This window comes from Primulina tabacum, chromosome 10 (assembly GCF_025594145.1).
Source record: "Primulina tabacum isolate GXHZ01 chromosome 10, ASM2559414v2, whole genome shotgun sequence".
Classification (NCBI taxonomy): Eukaryota; Viridiplantae; Streptophyta; class Magnoliopsida; order Lamiales; family Gesneriaceae; genus Primulina; species Primulina tabacum.
In genome coordinates this window covers 34,930,580-34,944,406 of record NC_134559.1, presented here as the reverse complement: position 1 = coordinate 34,944,406, position 13,827 = coordinate 34,930,580, and the positions used below count along the sequence as shown (strand labels likewise).

The window sequence follows — 13,827 nt, the reverse complement described above, 5'->3', positions numbered from 1 at the left end:
TTTAATCTACGTATTGTCCAGAATGACAACCACACAAGATGTTCAAACATAAATCTTATTGTTTCCCATTTGAAAGATAAGAAACAAATAAAACCCCATGAGAAGCCAAATATTAAGGGAGAAACATGGTCAAAATCATGGTTGTTTAAACAAAAAAAGGTTGAAATGAGAAGAAGACAACTTGTTTTGGACTAGAATACCTGATTTCTTTCCACAGTCATCCAGGAAATCCTTTACATCATTGACTTGTTCTGGACTCAATTCGTCATTGTCCAATAGCCTTAGAATCAATTCTAACTTCATAGTATGAGCCTTATGCCGAGAAATGGATGTCTCTTGATGTGTCTACGAAATTTAAAATTAAACATAGTAAGGCGAACAGAGTATGCTGCATAGTCAGAAGCCTTTCCTCAATAACATACCAGTCTAGGAGGCCTTGACTTCCCTTTCTTAACAGAAAGCCCCTCTACTTCCACTTCAAAGCTATCTATTTGACTTTCCAGCTCACCAACCTAGCAAAGCAGCACATACATCCTCAAGACGATTCATAAACTATTAATAATTTATCTAAAATGATAACAATGACATGCAAACTACATAAAAATAATGATTTATGTCACTGACTGTCAACTCCTTTGAAATTGCAGAGATATGGACATCTAAAGTTTCACTTCTCATACATAATCCCAGACTCCATCACACTAAATTGAATTATTGTAGGTCAGATGACGTACATAAGTAGTTGCACCAAAAAATCACAGAAATACAAAGATAAGTGCAAAATCATACTAAGCCGAGAGATAGAGATGATTCCATAAATTAATCGAAAGACCATGGTATTCGTATTAGCTTCCCATTCTTCAGCCTCACTTCTTTAACAAATTTGTTAGCAAAGAAATTTTATAACAAAGAAGATAAATATCACGATAATAGACCTAGAATAACAGGCCGCATCAAGTGATAACATTTTACATGCTAACCCTCCAACCCTCTGGAATATGGAATCCCGGATAAGGATACACAAGAAAAAATTCAAGAGCATACCACATTATTCAACCAATCCCTGGTCTCTGATTTTGCCTTTTCTTTCGGATCCTACAGTGAAACAGAAATTAATACGCATGCTGGAAGAAGTTAGAAACTAAAAAATTACAAACACATAAGAGCAGGACTTGCATTTTATATTGATTACAATAGACGGGCCAAACAACCAGAAAGCTCGTCCAACTTCACCAAAACTAAAACTACACCATTAGATTATTAATTTCTCATATCATATTACACCAAAGAGGTAGATCCTCACCATCATCCAAGGTAGAAGTGTTTCACTGATGGCATCAGATGTCTATTTGAAATCATTATACTAATCATATCATTTCAAAAGGATCAATTTCACCCTTAGTAAACCTTATTTATATTTTACTTCAGAATAAAGGAAATAAGAATCAGAGGACTTCCTGAGCAACGCAACCTACCGTTTTGGGTTGTTGGCCCAATCCTTCTTTGGAGAATGCTTTTGTCTTAGTTTCTTTCTCACAAATTTTAAATCGCTCCATCTCAACCTCAATAAGCTTGCGAGCGTCCACTAGAGCTTGCTCATAAGAGGCACTAACCTACGTCAACAGTTATGAAGAGAAAATCCTTCGTTAGAGTTAGAAATAGGTGATAAACAAGCTGATGATATGGTTAAGCTATCACTGAAGATAACCGAAGATAACGTGGTTGAATTACCTCAAGAAAAAAAAAAAGAGAAGAAACATGGACAAATTAAGTCTTACCTTCTTATCCTTTATTTCGCTTGATTGTATCCAAGTCTTGATCTGATCTCTGTATCGCTGCAACTTCTTTATCTCCTTCTTCAAGTCAGCCTCAAATCTTTCCATCTGATTTGCATTATCAGTATCATAAACCTAAAAAAAAAATTTAAGTACAAAGTTAATACAATCCAATCCAAAGCCTTATCACAACAAAACACGGGAAAGCAAGCAACCTTATTCCAAATGCTATCAAATACATCGACGCACTCCTGAACTTTCTTCAGAATGCGATATGTCTCTCTCTGTAACTTCCGACTAGCTCCCATTTTCAATTTCTAGAGAATGGTTTAATATTCCCAGTCCTAGCAATCTCTAGGTTTTTGTTTTGCGTTCTCAGAAATAACAAGGACTTGAGGACGAAGAGATTGTTAGCTGTGAGTGAATCATGTTCCTCTCTTCCCCCCAACATGGGCTCGTGGGTGTGGGCTTAAATTTAATAGTCAGCTAAAAATTTCTTAAAAAACCTGAGCTGGGCTTTATAGTGAACTACTGTTTAATGTTATAATTGGGCCCAAACTTGCAGTATTTTGTATTATATTTTTTATTATAGTTATATTATATATATCATTCAATATATACAATTATCTACCTGTTTTGAGTTTGGACTCAATATACGTTGATACGATGCTTACCAACTATGTTCATTGTTAAGATGATATTCAAATATTGAACATGATGACTCATAAATGTACAATTTAGATATGTTTCATCAAAAAATATAATACGGCAGTTTTATGTATTTATTATAGTATTTAGTAAAACTCAAAATATAATGACTATATATTCCATTTTATGAAGGAAAACTGATATATCATGATAGAAGTATATTTTTAGAAAAATTTCATTTCTCAACTTAGTTAAAGTATTTATAGATTATTATCAAAATACTTGATATAAAATTTTAAAAATAACATTAGTTAATTAATATTTTTGAGTTATTCTTTTAAATTTGATTAACAACAAAACTTATCTTAGTTTCATATTTAACTATTTGTCAAAACACAAATTTGATAAAACTTTTTTCAAATGACATGAGTTAAATAAGACCATATATCTCGTAAGCTCATAAAATAATTAAAGCATATGATTTTACAAGTTATTTTAAATAAGTTTAGCCAAAAAAAAGTATTATAATATTTTCTAACAAAGTTGAGAAATAATAATTTAGCTCAAAATATATTCTTGTCCATAATATATTTTTTTTTTCTTTCGTACAATGGAATATATAGTAATGGTGATTTTTTTAACCAAATATTATTTTAAAATAGATAAAACTATCACCATTTTTATAACCAATTTCTTAATTTATATTATATGTGCAACGTCAATTCACGTGCTTTCTTGCAAATGTATCTAAAAACAACTAAGAGTCAAAAGACATCATCAAACTCCTATTTCTAAATCAGCTATCTAGGGATGTAATCGAGGCGAGCCGAACTCTTGAATATTTGAGCTTGACTTGTTTATAATCGAGCCGAGCTCGAGCTTTATTTAACGAATATATTCATAGCTCACGAGCTTATTCAAACTTTTATCGAACCTAAACGAGCTCAATAAATATAAATTGTACATTTAAATATTCATTAAATTCATTAAAAAATAAAATTATACATTTAGAAAAAAATATAATATTCTAATTAAAATTTGTCAATTTATTATAATAAATAAATTTAATATATTTTTCTATATATTTCATAATTAGTGTGTTAAATCAATAAATTAAATATGAAAATTATTATTTTTCATCTAAGATATTACTTATGAATTTACTAACGAACATGTTCACAAGCTAACGAGCTGAATATTGTAGAGCTTGAACTTGGTTCGTTTATCTTAACGAGCCTCATTAAACGAGCTCAAACGAACTTTTATCGAATCGAGTTTCGAATAGCTCACAAACTGTTTGGTTCATTTACATCCCTACAGCTACCTAAGAAAATATATAACAAGGAAAGTTATTTATGAAAGAAAAAAACAAAACAAAACAAAAAATGTATTGTATATATCTACATGATAGTCGATTAATCAGCCAGTACTGGTGCTTGGCCGTGAAGCCCAAGGAGAACTTAAAGCCCGAAGGCGTTGCAAATATTGCAAGATGGGCGAGAGCTGCTTTGCGGGTTATAAGTATTCGACATATCTGCTGAAGGGTTTCTCCACGAAGATGATCCGCATGCATGCAGATCGATCCATTGGATTTCGTACATTTTTCCACAACTAGCTTGGGTAGGTAGGAGATTTAACCACGTACTGGCCTACAAACCTCATCAAAGCTTCCAACTTCTCCATGGCATCACCTATGTGTGAGAGGTAGTTCCCTTCTCCGTCTAGCAAACCATCGGCTATGTTTTCCGACACAATCTGATGAAGTTTTAGCATTCCCTGTGACAGAGCATCTTCTGCTTGCTGACATGATTGTGTAAGATTACAAACGTCCACACGTTGTTGTTTCTTACAGTGGCTCCAGATTCGGTGCCATGACCTATACCTAGATACAAGACACATATGAAGTTCAATTTTCTTTGTTTTCTCTAAAGTGCTTTACAAAACCACCTTGAGGAATTCTGAAGGCCGAAAGCCACCAATCCAAAAGAATAAGCGCCCGGCACAAGTTTTCCACGTGCCAGACATGGCGTAAAATGCATCAGCCTTTGATGCTGTTTGTTTCGTTTTGAAGAGATTGAAATAGTGCCTCATCCCGCTATCAACAAATCTCCGCAATTCAACTTCTCCAATCCCACAACTCACAGCATTCTTCAATTCCGATATTTGCCTATTTTGTTCCTCAACCCACTGTGCATACTCCATTTCAAAAGTAGCAATACCTAAGAAGCAATATAGATTTCAAGCGATGCACAATACATCTGCTCAAGAAAATATCATAAGTTTATAATTAGGTACAGGCCTGGGTTTGTAGTTCCGGAGGAACGCGACAGATTTGTATCTAAGCACACACCCTGAAAATGGAAGAAATTTCAAGTTGAGAGTTTCTTTTAGGGAATGATTCTTGGAATTCATATGTTGTTCTTTGTCTAATATAATTATATAAATATATTTACAGCAACAAGTACCCGTTGCCTTGATTGTTCAATCTCTTGTTCTATCTGAATTAGTCTCAGCTTACTGTTTTCTAACTGCTGAACATAAGCTTGAAGACAAAAATTTAGATCCAAACAACTTGCTGTCAACTCTATATATTATCATGGACTGATTTATTGTACATCAACTGCACATTTTGTTGGTACATCGTATTCTCCCACCCAAAACACAGCGGAAGTTTAAAAATTTTTGTTCTTGGGCGTCGTGTGTTCAAAACATATAGGACGTTTAGAATTATACCTTTGCGTTCTTAACACTGGACTCCAAACTATTCCGGTGTTTAGGCGGATATAGTCCTTCTTGTAATTTCCTGCGAACGACTCTTTTTCTTTGATCGCCTAATTAGGTCCACGATCGAAAGCTATGTTTCTCGCTTGGATTGCACTAGAAATCACAAACGATTTGTGTGTTGAGACTGTAGCCTCCGAATTTCCAAAATCCGGAGACAAAACGGCATGGCGGTGGAAGAGAAAAGTTATTGAAATTTTTCACACAAAAATTCCTGTAAGGTGGCCGAGACTTTGCCCCTTTGAAATTGGGAAGATTTTGTTAATTTTTCTTATTGATTCTTCAATAAATAACCAAATAATTATAGATTCTTAACCAATAATTAAACAAATCTAATTTGCTTATTTTTGGACAAAATTTCCTTCCAAACTTTCAAGGGTGGCCGTGGGTTTCTTTGTGGAATTGGGAAGGGTTTTGTTTTAGTTTGTGGAAAACAAATCTCTATTTAATTATGCCCTCTTATGGTGTATCTATAGAATAAGATTCCTAATCTAATTAGGACTCTATATTTTCATTATAATTAAATTCCCATTTAATTAATATATAATGTATTTATTAACCTTTAATAATACCTGATATAATAATATCATATACACATATTTTATATCATCATATAAAATATGTACATGTATATGTATATTAAATAACTATTATTTAATTTATAAATTAAATCATTGGTTAATTTAATTCTAGACTCCTCTAGAATATTTATGAGAATTTGTACATGTTAGTAGTCACCACTACTAGCACCACTTATTTATTAATAAATTCTAAATTCACTAAAAAAATTATTCCGAACTCATTATTACCCTGATCGACGATCCGAGAGCGCCGATATATCAAGGATACAAGTCTTGTTCATACATTGAAAAATCGAAAATTTCGAAGATCAAAATTTTCACTTACCATATTGGGCATATGCCAGTTTTAGTGAACTCCTACACAAAACAGGCCGTTCCACTCTCCTTCCTTATTTAGCAATCATGCTAACTTCCATTTCTTCCATCCTATGGAATCAACTCATAAACTCCTTTATAAGCTTCCTGTTTGATCTCCATCAAACTATAGTCGCCAAATTCCAACTCCTTAAAATTTGACTATCTCAACGGAAACACAGAATCCGATGCTTGTGTGACCCTCAATGGTTCAGGGATACAGCTAGTCATGGGTTCACATCTCCATGTGATTCAGAATAACATTTATTCTTATTCGGGCTTACCCTAGTTAGCCTCATTCTTATCATCAACACCTTGATCAAGAATGTCAGAACTCATTTCTGATTGCACCCATCGGATCATGGTAAGAGCGTCTAGTAGCATCGGCCCATGATCCCCTAGGTATCACTGATAGTGCCTACAAGAACCTTTAGTCATGGTTACGTACAGCACGGTCCCTTCAACACATATATCCCGATCGAATCTGCAACCATTGGTATATCGAGAGTTGCATATGAATTCGATAACGATGTGATTTATCTTTGATTACTAATAGTGGCATGGCATGTGCAACTAGGAAAACACCTTTCCCTAAAGCACATTTCTTGCTCTGGCCAGAGACTCCTTGCACTATTAACTCATCAGATCACATAGGATGTCTTCACCCGTAGGCTAACGATGAATCCCCGACTACAATGCATTTTCTCCGATGTATTTCGAAACTACACCCAACCTCGCCAACTGATGACCCTCGATGGAGTCGGTAAACGGATCAAAGTGTATGCTAGTACGTATAGCCCCTACATTGTCCCGGGTCAAATGACTAATGGTGTACAACCATAACTGCAGACTATTCCACTCGATAAGTGGGAACCACTTGGATAGTTCGAGGGAGGGTAGTTCGATATAATCATCATATGACTACCCATCTGCATGTTTGGACATCTCTATGCCCTTACCAAGAAACGCGGTACACAACATCACAGATGCTAGTCTCGAGCTCAAGTGACCTTTATCCATGTTTTAGGCGGCTGAATCGACTAGGAACAAATTTAGATTATACAGTGTTTACAAATGAGTTTCAACATCGAATTACGATTCATTTGTATAAAAGTATAATCAAAGACTTTATCTATGCTGATTGCATAGGTATACAGATAAAGTATAATGCCATAATCGAATAAAATCGTAAAATATTATTAAAATAAGGATTGTTTTACATTAGATTCAATAAAGCCCGAGCCACAAGTTGACTTGCCGGGCACCTACTCTAACACATTTGTGAAGTAACCATAGTACTTTTTTCCGCAAATGACTTTTACGAGCTGCCTCACGATTCTGTGCAAGTCGTCTCAGTACCTATAAATCAAACTCTAGCTTTGTCAACAATAAAGATCACGTTGATAGTCCAAAATAGAATAAATGTCCAATGATGATTATATCCATTTTGGTTCTTGACTCATTATCAGAATGAAATACAAGCCATGGAAAATATATATAGGCGGCCTCAAGCATTTTTAGTTGCTAACTAAATAAATCCAATAAAAGCAAGTGAAAATTCCATTCTAATTTTACCTATTCAGCTGGTTTGCTTGATTCTTCATCGTATTTATATGAAGGTTCGATGGTTTTGTGGGAAGTGTTTTCTGACTAAACACAAATACACGATAAAATGTCAGTTAAGCTGTGGGATATAAGTCTAGCCGACAACTTGATCCGCACACACATATATATGGTAACTGAATTCTATGATTGGTGCGTACCTCGTTGTCTTGTTTACCATTGACATCAAGAATCATTGAAGGATATATGTCAAAACAGTCGTTTCCTTTAAAATCTCCCCACATATCCATTTGAAGCATTGCTCGTATAACCACATCCGTCTAGTGGGCACAAACTGAGTCGGCGCTGAATTCATTCTGTTTAAAGCATTTAAAGTTTTGAATTAGTACTTCCGGTTGCTAGATCAATGAGGTACAATCCGACATTTGACAGCAAAAAAGAAATCAACAAAGGCCATACAATTCATAAGCGTTGTCGTTTAGGCACCTGGTTTGATTTTAAAACCATATACATAATTGAAATTTGAGGAAATTAAAGGCTTACACAATACATTCATCTCAATTCAAGAATTATGCAATACAATTTCTTATCGTATCAGGAAAAACCAGCAGAATGTAGGGAATACTAGCAACAAAAATAGTCCACACTAGGTTTAAACATCTGTTAAATCAAGCTTTGGCAACTATACTGATGGAAGAAATCAGAATCAGATTTCAAGATAGGTAACTATGAGGTTCTGGCTCGATTCATGATCTCTTGAACAATCCCACATGGCATCATATTTTACGGCCGCATTTCGATGATTCAGAAGAATGAATCAAGAACCATCCCACTACCAGGGATAAGATAGATGGTGTTTGACGGCCTTTATGCTCCATAAATACAATCAATCAAACAAGGAATGCAGTGTAAGGGTTATTGCTTGACAGATATAAGTTTATATGATAACAGTAGTGTAAGATTATAAAATTGTGTTTTATCAAAATTAAGTATTGTGTTAAATGTTGTTGAATCTCGGTTTTCTCGTGTCCAAAACGCAGCGGAAGTTTTAAAAATTTTAGATCTTGACATTCAAGATATATTTGTTTGAGCACTCGTATTGTTTTAATAATTAAACATACATATGATGTTTAAAACTTTTACCTTTGGTGAATGAATCACAAGGCTCCAACTATTTCAGGATTAGCGGAGATAGCTCTTGATGTAATTCCTATGAACTTTTTTCAAGAACTCCTTCCTTCAATCTTCGAATCAGGTCCACGACTAGAAGATTTGTTCCTCTTCTAACTTGCATTAGAAAATTAGAAGAAGTTTTGTGTAGAGATCAAAAATTCGAGAGGCGGCTCAAACCCTGAACTCACTTTAGGGGTGGCTGAATTTTGGAGGAGAAGGGAGGAGTGATTTTCGAAATTCCCTTTGCTTGGAGGCTAGGGTTTTCGAAAATTGTGAGTTCAATTGTGTTTAGCCCTGAACCTAATACACATATATATAAGCTTAGGGCCCATTAAAAAAATTAAATACTTAATGGGCTTAATCAATTAATTATTCTAGTCCAACTAGTATAATTAATTAATTAGTCTTTTAAAGTCCAATTAAGAATCTTAATAATTTTCATGTTGGTCTTGTACTCCTACAAGCCCATAATACATCCACTCATTACATTTAATATAAATCTTTTATAAATTCAACATTTGAATTTAATATTTAAATTATAAATTCAACTCCTTGAATTTATCACTTTCAAAATTTAATATTTAATAAACTCAACTTTTGAGTTTAATAATTTAAATTCCCAAATTTTATAAATTCAACTCCTTGAATTTATTCTCTCCAAATTTTATAAATTCATAAATTTAACTTCTTGTATTTACTATCTCATAAATTCAACTCCTTAAATTTATTTTCTCAAAATTTAATTTTCATAAATTCAACTCCTTGAATTTACTATATCATAAATTCAACTACTTGAATTTATTCTCTCAACGTTTTATATAAATTCAACTCCTTGAATTTATTATCTCAACGGGGACAAAATAATCAAGTACTTGTGTGACCATCAATGGTTCAGGGATACAGCTAGTCGTGGGTTCACAACTCTTTGTGATTCAGGACATAATCCTTTATTCGGGCTTACCCTAATTGCCCCATTCTATGTATCAACAATTGATCATGAGAATGCCAGAAATCATATTTATTATTAAACCCATCGAATCATGGTAAGAGCGTCTAGTAGCATCGCGCAATGATTTCCTAGGTATCACTAATAATGTCTGCAAGAACCAGTCGATTATGATTAACGTACAGTACGGTCCCTTCATCTCATATATCCCGATCGAATCTGAAACCATTGGTTCATCGAGGGTTGCATATTAATTCGATAACTATGTGACACATATAAATAGTGACATCGCATATACTGTTGGAGAACTCTTTCTCCAATATACATCTAATACTCTGACCAGAGATTCCATGCACTATTATTTCATCAGATCACATAGGATATACACACCCGTAGGTGAGCGGTGAATTCCCGACTACAATGCACTGGCTCCTACATGTGTCGCAACTGTACCCAATCTCGCCACCTGATGACTCTCCTGGAGTCGGTAAACGAGTCAAAGCACATCCCTAGCATATAGAGCGTCAGTGTTGTCCCGGGTCGTAAGGACTAATGGTGTACAATCATAACCACAGACTTATCCTCTCGATGAATGATAACCACTTGGAAACTCCGAAGGAGGGTTGTTCGATATAATCATCATATGACTACCCATCTGCATGTTTGGACATCTCTATGCTCTTACCAAAAAACGCGGTACACAAGATCACAGATGCTAGTATCGAGCTCAAGCGACCTTTATCCATGTTTTAGGCAGCTGAATCGACTAGGAACTAATTTAGAATATGCATTGTTTACAAAGGAGTTTCAACATCGAATTACGATTTATTTGTATTAAAGCATAATCAAGGACTTTATCTATGCTGATTACATGGGTATACAGATAAAGTAAAACAAAACCATGAAAAGTCAAATTACATTAAAATAAAGATTGTTTATTACACTTGAGTAAATAAATTCCCTAACCAACCGTTGGCTTGCAGGGCATCTACTCTAACAATCTCCCACTTGCCCTAGAGCCAACTACCCATAACTTTAACCCATTGCTTCGCGATGCTTCTCAAACATTGGTCCTGTCAAGGGCTTTGTAAGTGGATCAATAACATTATCTGCAGAGGGGACTCTTTCGACTGATATGCCTCCTCTTCCTCATAATCTCCCGTATGATGTGGAACTTCCTTAGTATATGTTTGGATCGTTGATGAGACCTTGGTTCTTTTGCTTGCGCAAAGGCACCAGTGTTGTCACAGTACACCGGGACTGGATCAACTCCATTAGGAATAACGCCCAACTCTTGGACAAAATTCCTCATACAAACTGCCTCTTTGGCTGCAGCATATGCAACAATGTATTTAGGTTCAGTGGTGGAATCCGCAACGATGTCTTGCTTGGAACCTTTCCAAGAGACAGCCGCACCATTTAGCATGAATACTAAACCAAAGGTCGATTTCGAATCAACTATGTCAAATTGGAAGCTAGAATCAGTGTAGTCTTCCAATTTCAATTCTACACCCTCATAGACCATGAACAAGTTCTTAGTCCTTCTCAAGTACTTAAGAATATCTTTCACGGCCTTCCAATGCATCGGACCAGGGTTCACCTGATATCTGCTTGTAACACTCAGAGCGTAAGAAACATCGGGACGCGTCGATATCATACCATACATGATACTACCCATGGCTGACGCATATGGAATACATGTCATCATCTCTACCTCTTCATCAGTTTTGGGACACAAAGCTTTAGATAGAGTAACACTGTGATGCCCGGGGTCGAAGAGGGCGGGGGATGATCGCTGGTGCCATGAGTTTGCACGGACAATGAGCAGCTCCTGGCAGGCTTCTAGACGGAGGGAACATGGATGAACCAATCTTACACCAGAAGGAGAGGGATTCCGAAACTGTTCATGTATGGGACTCTGCAGTTGAAGAGGGCTTAAAACGTTTGATATGTACTACTCATATCAAGAAGATGCATCTTCTTTTCGGTAGCTCATCACATAAGAACTCAAAAGTTAAGCGTGATTGACTTGGGGCAATTATGGGATGGGTGACCCCCCTGGGAAGTTTCCTACGGTGCGTGTGAGTGAGAACATAAACACGCTAGAAAGACTCGTCTTGGTACAGTGAGGACAGTCGTCGAATCAGGGGCGTTACAAAAACCATGACTCATTGGTAAGTATCCTCTCTTGGACTCTTCCCTAGAGAATTTCTGTAGAACCCGTAAATTAGACTACGTACGAGCCATGCATAATTCGAATATTTTGAATTTAATTGACTTTATTGCATGATTATTTAAATGTTTTTATTTGAAGTTAATTATTTTAGCCAGTATTCTTTCAGTTATTTCAGTGAGGCCGGACTAGAGTTGGAGTTTTGAGATAGAATTTAAGATTCGAGAATCATTTCCAGGATTTATTTTTAGCTAGCAAGTAAGTTAATTTAAGTTAATAAGAAGTTTAAGGAATTATTTAAGCTACTTGAGGTGAGTAGAAAATAAATTCATTTAAGTTCCATAATTAAGGGGTTAGTTCACTAAATTATTTAAGAGATAGGTAAGGCTCTAAAGGTATTAAAATTTATCAACTAAACAACATTTCCCCTCCATTTATAAGTTAGATTTCGGCCACCCCTTGGAGATGCAACATTTCTTTGCCAACTCACCATTTGACCCATTTTTTGTTAAGTTTAGCATGCAAATTTTTTTTTTAATTATTGTTCAACCTTAATTAATTAATATTAGAGAATATCCTAACCTAGTCTAGATGAGAATATCGGTCACCTCATTCCCCCCAAGAAGACTTGATCAAACAATTTCAAAATTTAAATGAGAGGTAGACTTAGTCTTGCCCTTTGAATTCCTTTATTAGTGGAACTTCCCCTCACTCTCCTAACCATCATTCTCCACCCCTCCATCACCGAAATTCAGAGAGTTTTAGAGGCAAAAATCGTGAGCCACTCAGCCATTAACAAGAGAAAATAATCGAGTGAAGAAGCAAGAAAAGAAAGCGCTCCACCTCCTCCGCGCCGAGTCGTCGTATTCTTTCGTTTTTCATTCAAACGAAAACCAAGGCATGTCTAGATTCTTTCAAACCTCAATCAAGTCCTATTATCATTATTTTTACATTACATGATCATCATTTCCATGCAAAAACCGAAACACACCAAGAATTTTTCAGAAAAATATAACATGCAGATTTTCGGTTTTCATGACAAGCTTCACGGATTCTCTTGTTTTGACGTTTCAGGTGGATGGCTCGACTCCAGGCTCACTAGGCTACATCTAGACACATACTAGGGTGTGTCAAGACCATGATGGTCCATTCAAACCAGCCCCATGCATGAAAGAAACCGAAATTGACAGCAGCTTCTCATTCATAGCCATTTGTGTTTTTCGAAAATTCTGTTTTGAGGTCAAGGAAAAGGATCTGATCTTGGCTGCCCTAAGGGCCTATAGCCATGGTTAGATCACTTCCCTAGCATGTATAAGACGTGAATAAGTCACCTTTTTCGTGGCTTGGTCCATGGTGAATCGGTTTTTAATAAAACAACAAGAACAGCCCCTCCCCTCTCGGCCCCTTCGATTTTTGACAACACTTGTGTTCGAGTTTTGTGGAATGGTATGGATCTTGGTTGGCCTATGGCCCTTAGCCACTGGTTCATACCATGCCCCTAGATGTCTATATCGTGCCATGGTCAATCAATGTCCACTGGAACGAGTCGAGACAGCAAGCGAAGCACAACACCACACACGCACGCATGAGGGCCCTCGGTAAGAGCTTTTGGTTGGTTGCTGGAATGGTGAGGATTGTGGCTGGCCTAGGGCCCTTAGCCATGGTTCAAATCATTTCTTGGGATGTTGGTAAGAGTCTCTGGTTGGTGGTTCACGCCCCAATGGCAGGTAGTCTCGAAAACAACACAAGACACGCGATTGCACAGCTGTTGGAATTTGACAGCAACTTGCTGTGACGATTCGGAGGCTCGTTTGAGTTCTTGGTTGGCTTTTA

At 36.0% G+C, this 13,827-nt stretch overlaps 1 protein-coding gene, 1 long non-coding RNA gene and 1 pseudogene across 4 annotated transcripts in view; all 3 read right to left on the bottom strand.

Moving 5' to 3' along the window:
- Nucleotides 1–2,228, bottom strand: part of LOC142505596 (uncharacterized) — a 130,678-nt gene extending 128,450 nt beyond the window's left edge. Inside the window, exons 1-6 of one of the 2 annotated variants that reach the window (XM_075618650.1) lie at nucleotides 1,991–2,228; nucleotides 1,779–1,910; nucleotides 1,476–1,613; nucleotides 1,045–1,095; nucleotides 423–512; nucleotides 201–345 (exon numbers count right to left, since the gene is read on the bottom strand). In XM_075618650.1, the coding sequence (XP_075474765.1) occupies nucleotides 201–345; nucleotides 423–512; nucleotides 1,045–1,095; nucleotides 1,476–1,613; nucleotides 1,779–1,910; nucleotides 1,991–2,083 (649 nt within the window). In that variant the 5' untranslated portion in view covers nucleotides 2,084–2,228. The remainder of the gene's footprint in view (nucleotides 1–200; nucleotides 346–422; nucleotides 513–1,044; nucleotides 1,096–1,475; nucleotides 1,614–1,778; nucleotides 1,911–1,990) is intronic. The other variant, XM_075618651.1, reaches the window with a different exon arrangement.
- Nucleotides 2,229–4,034: 1,806 nt separating this feature from the next.
- On the bottom strand, nucleotides 4,035–4,802 carry LOC142505055 (TGACG-sequence-specific DNA-binding protein TGA-1A-like; annotated as a pseudogene).
- A 2,637-nt stretch (nucleotides 4,803–7,439) lies between these two features.
- Nucleotides 7,440–8,603, bottom strand: LOC142505459 (uncharacterized). 2 transcript variants are annotated; one of them, XR_012804421.1, is made up of 4 exons: nucleotides 8,246–8,603; nucleotides 7,903–8,058; nucleotides 7,715–7,789; nucleotides 7,440–7,498 (listed from the first exon to the last, which is right to left on the bottom strand). It is a non-coding gene; the product is annotated as an uncharacterized LOC142505459 (long non-coding RNA). The 2 variants fall into 2 exon arrangements; XR_012804422.1 differs by having other exon boundaries at nucleotides 8,283–8,603.
- Between the last annotated feature and the right edge of the window lie 5,224 nt (nucleotides 8,604–13,827).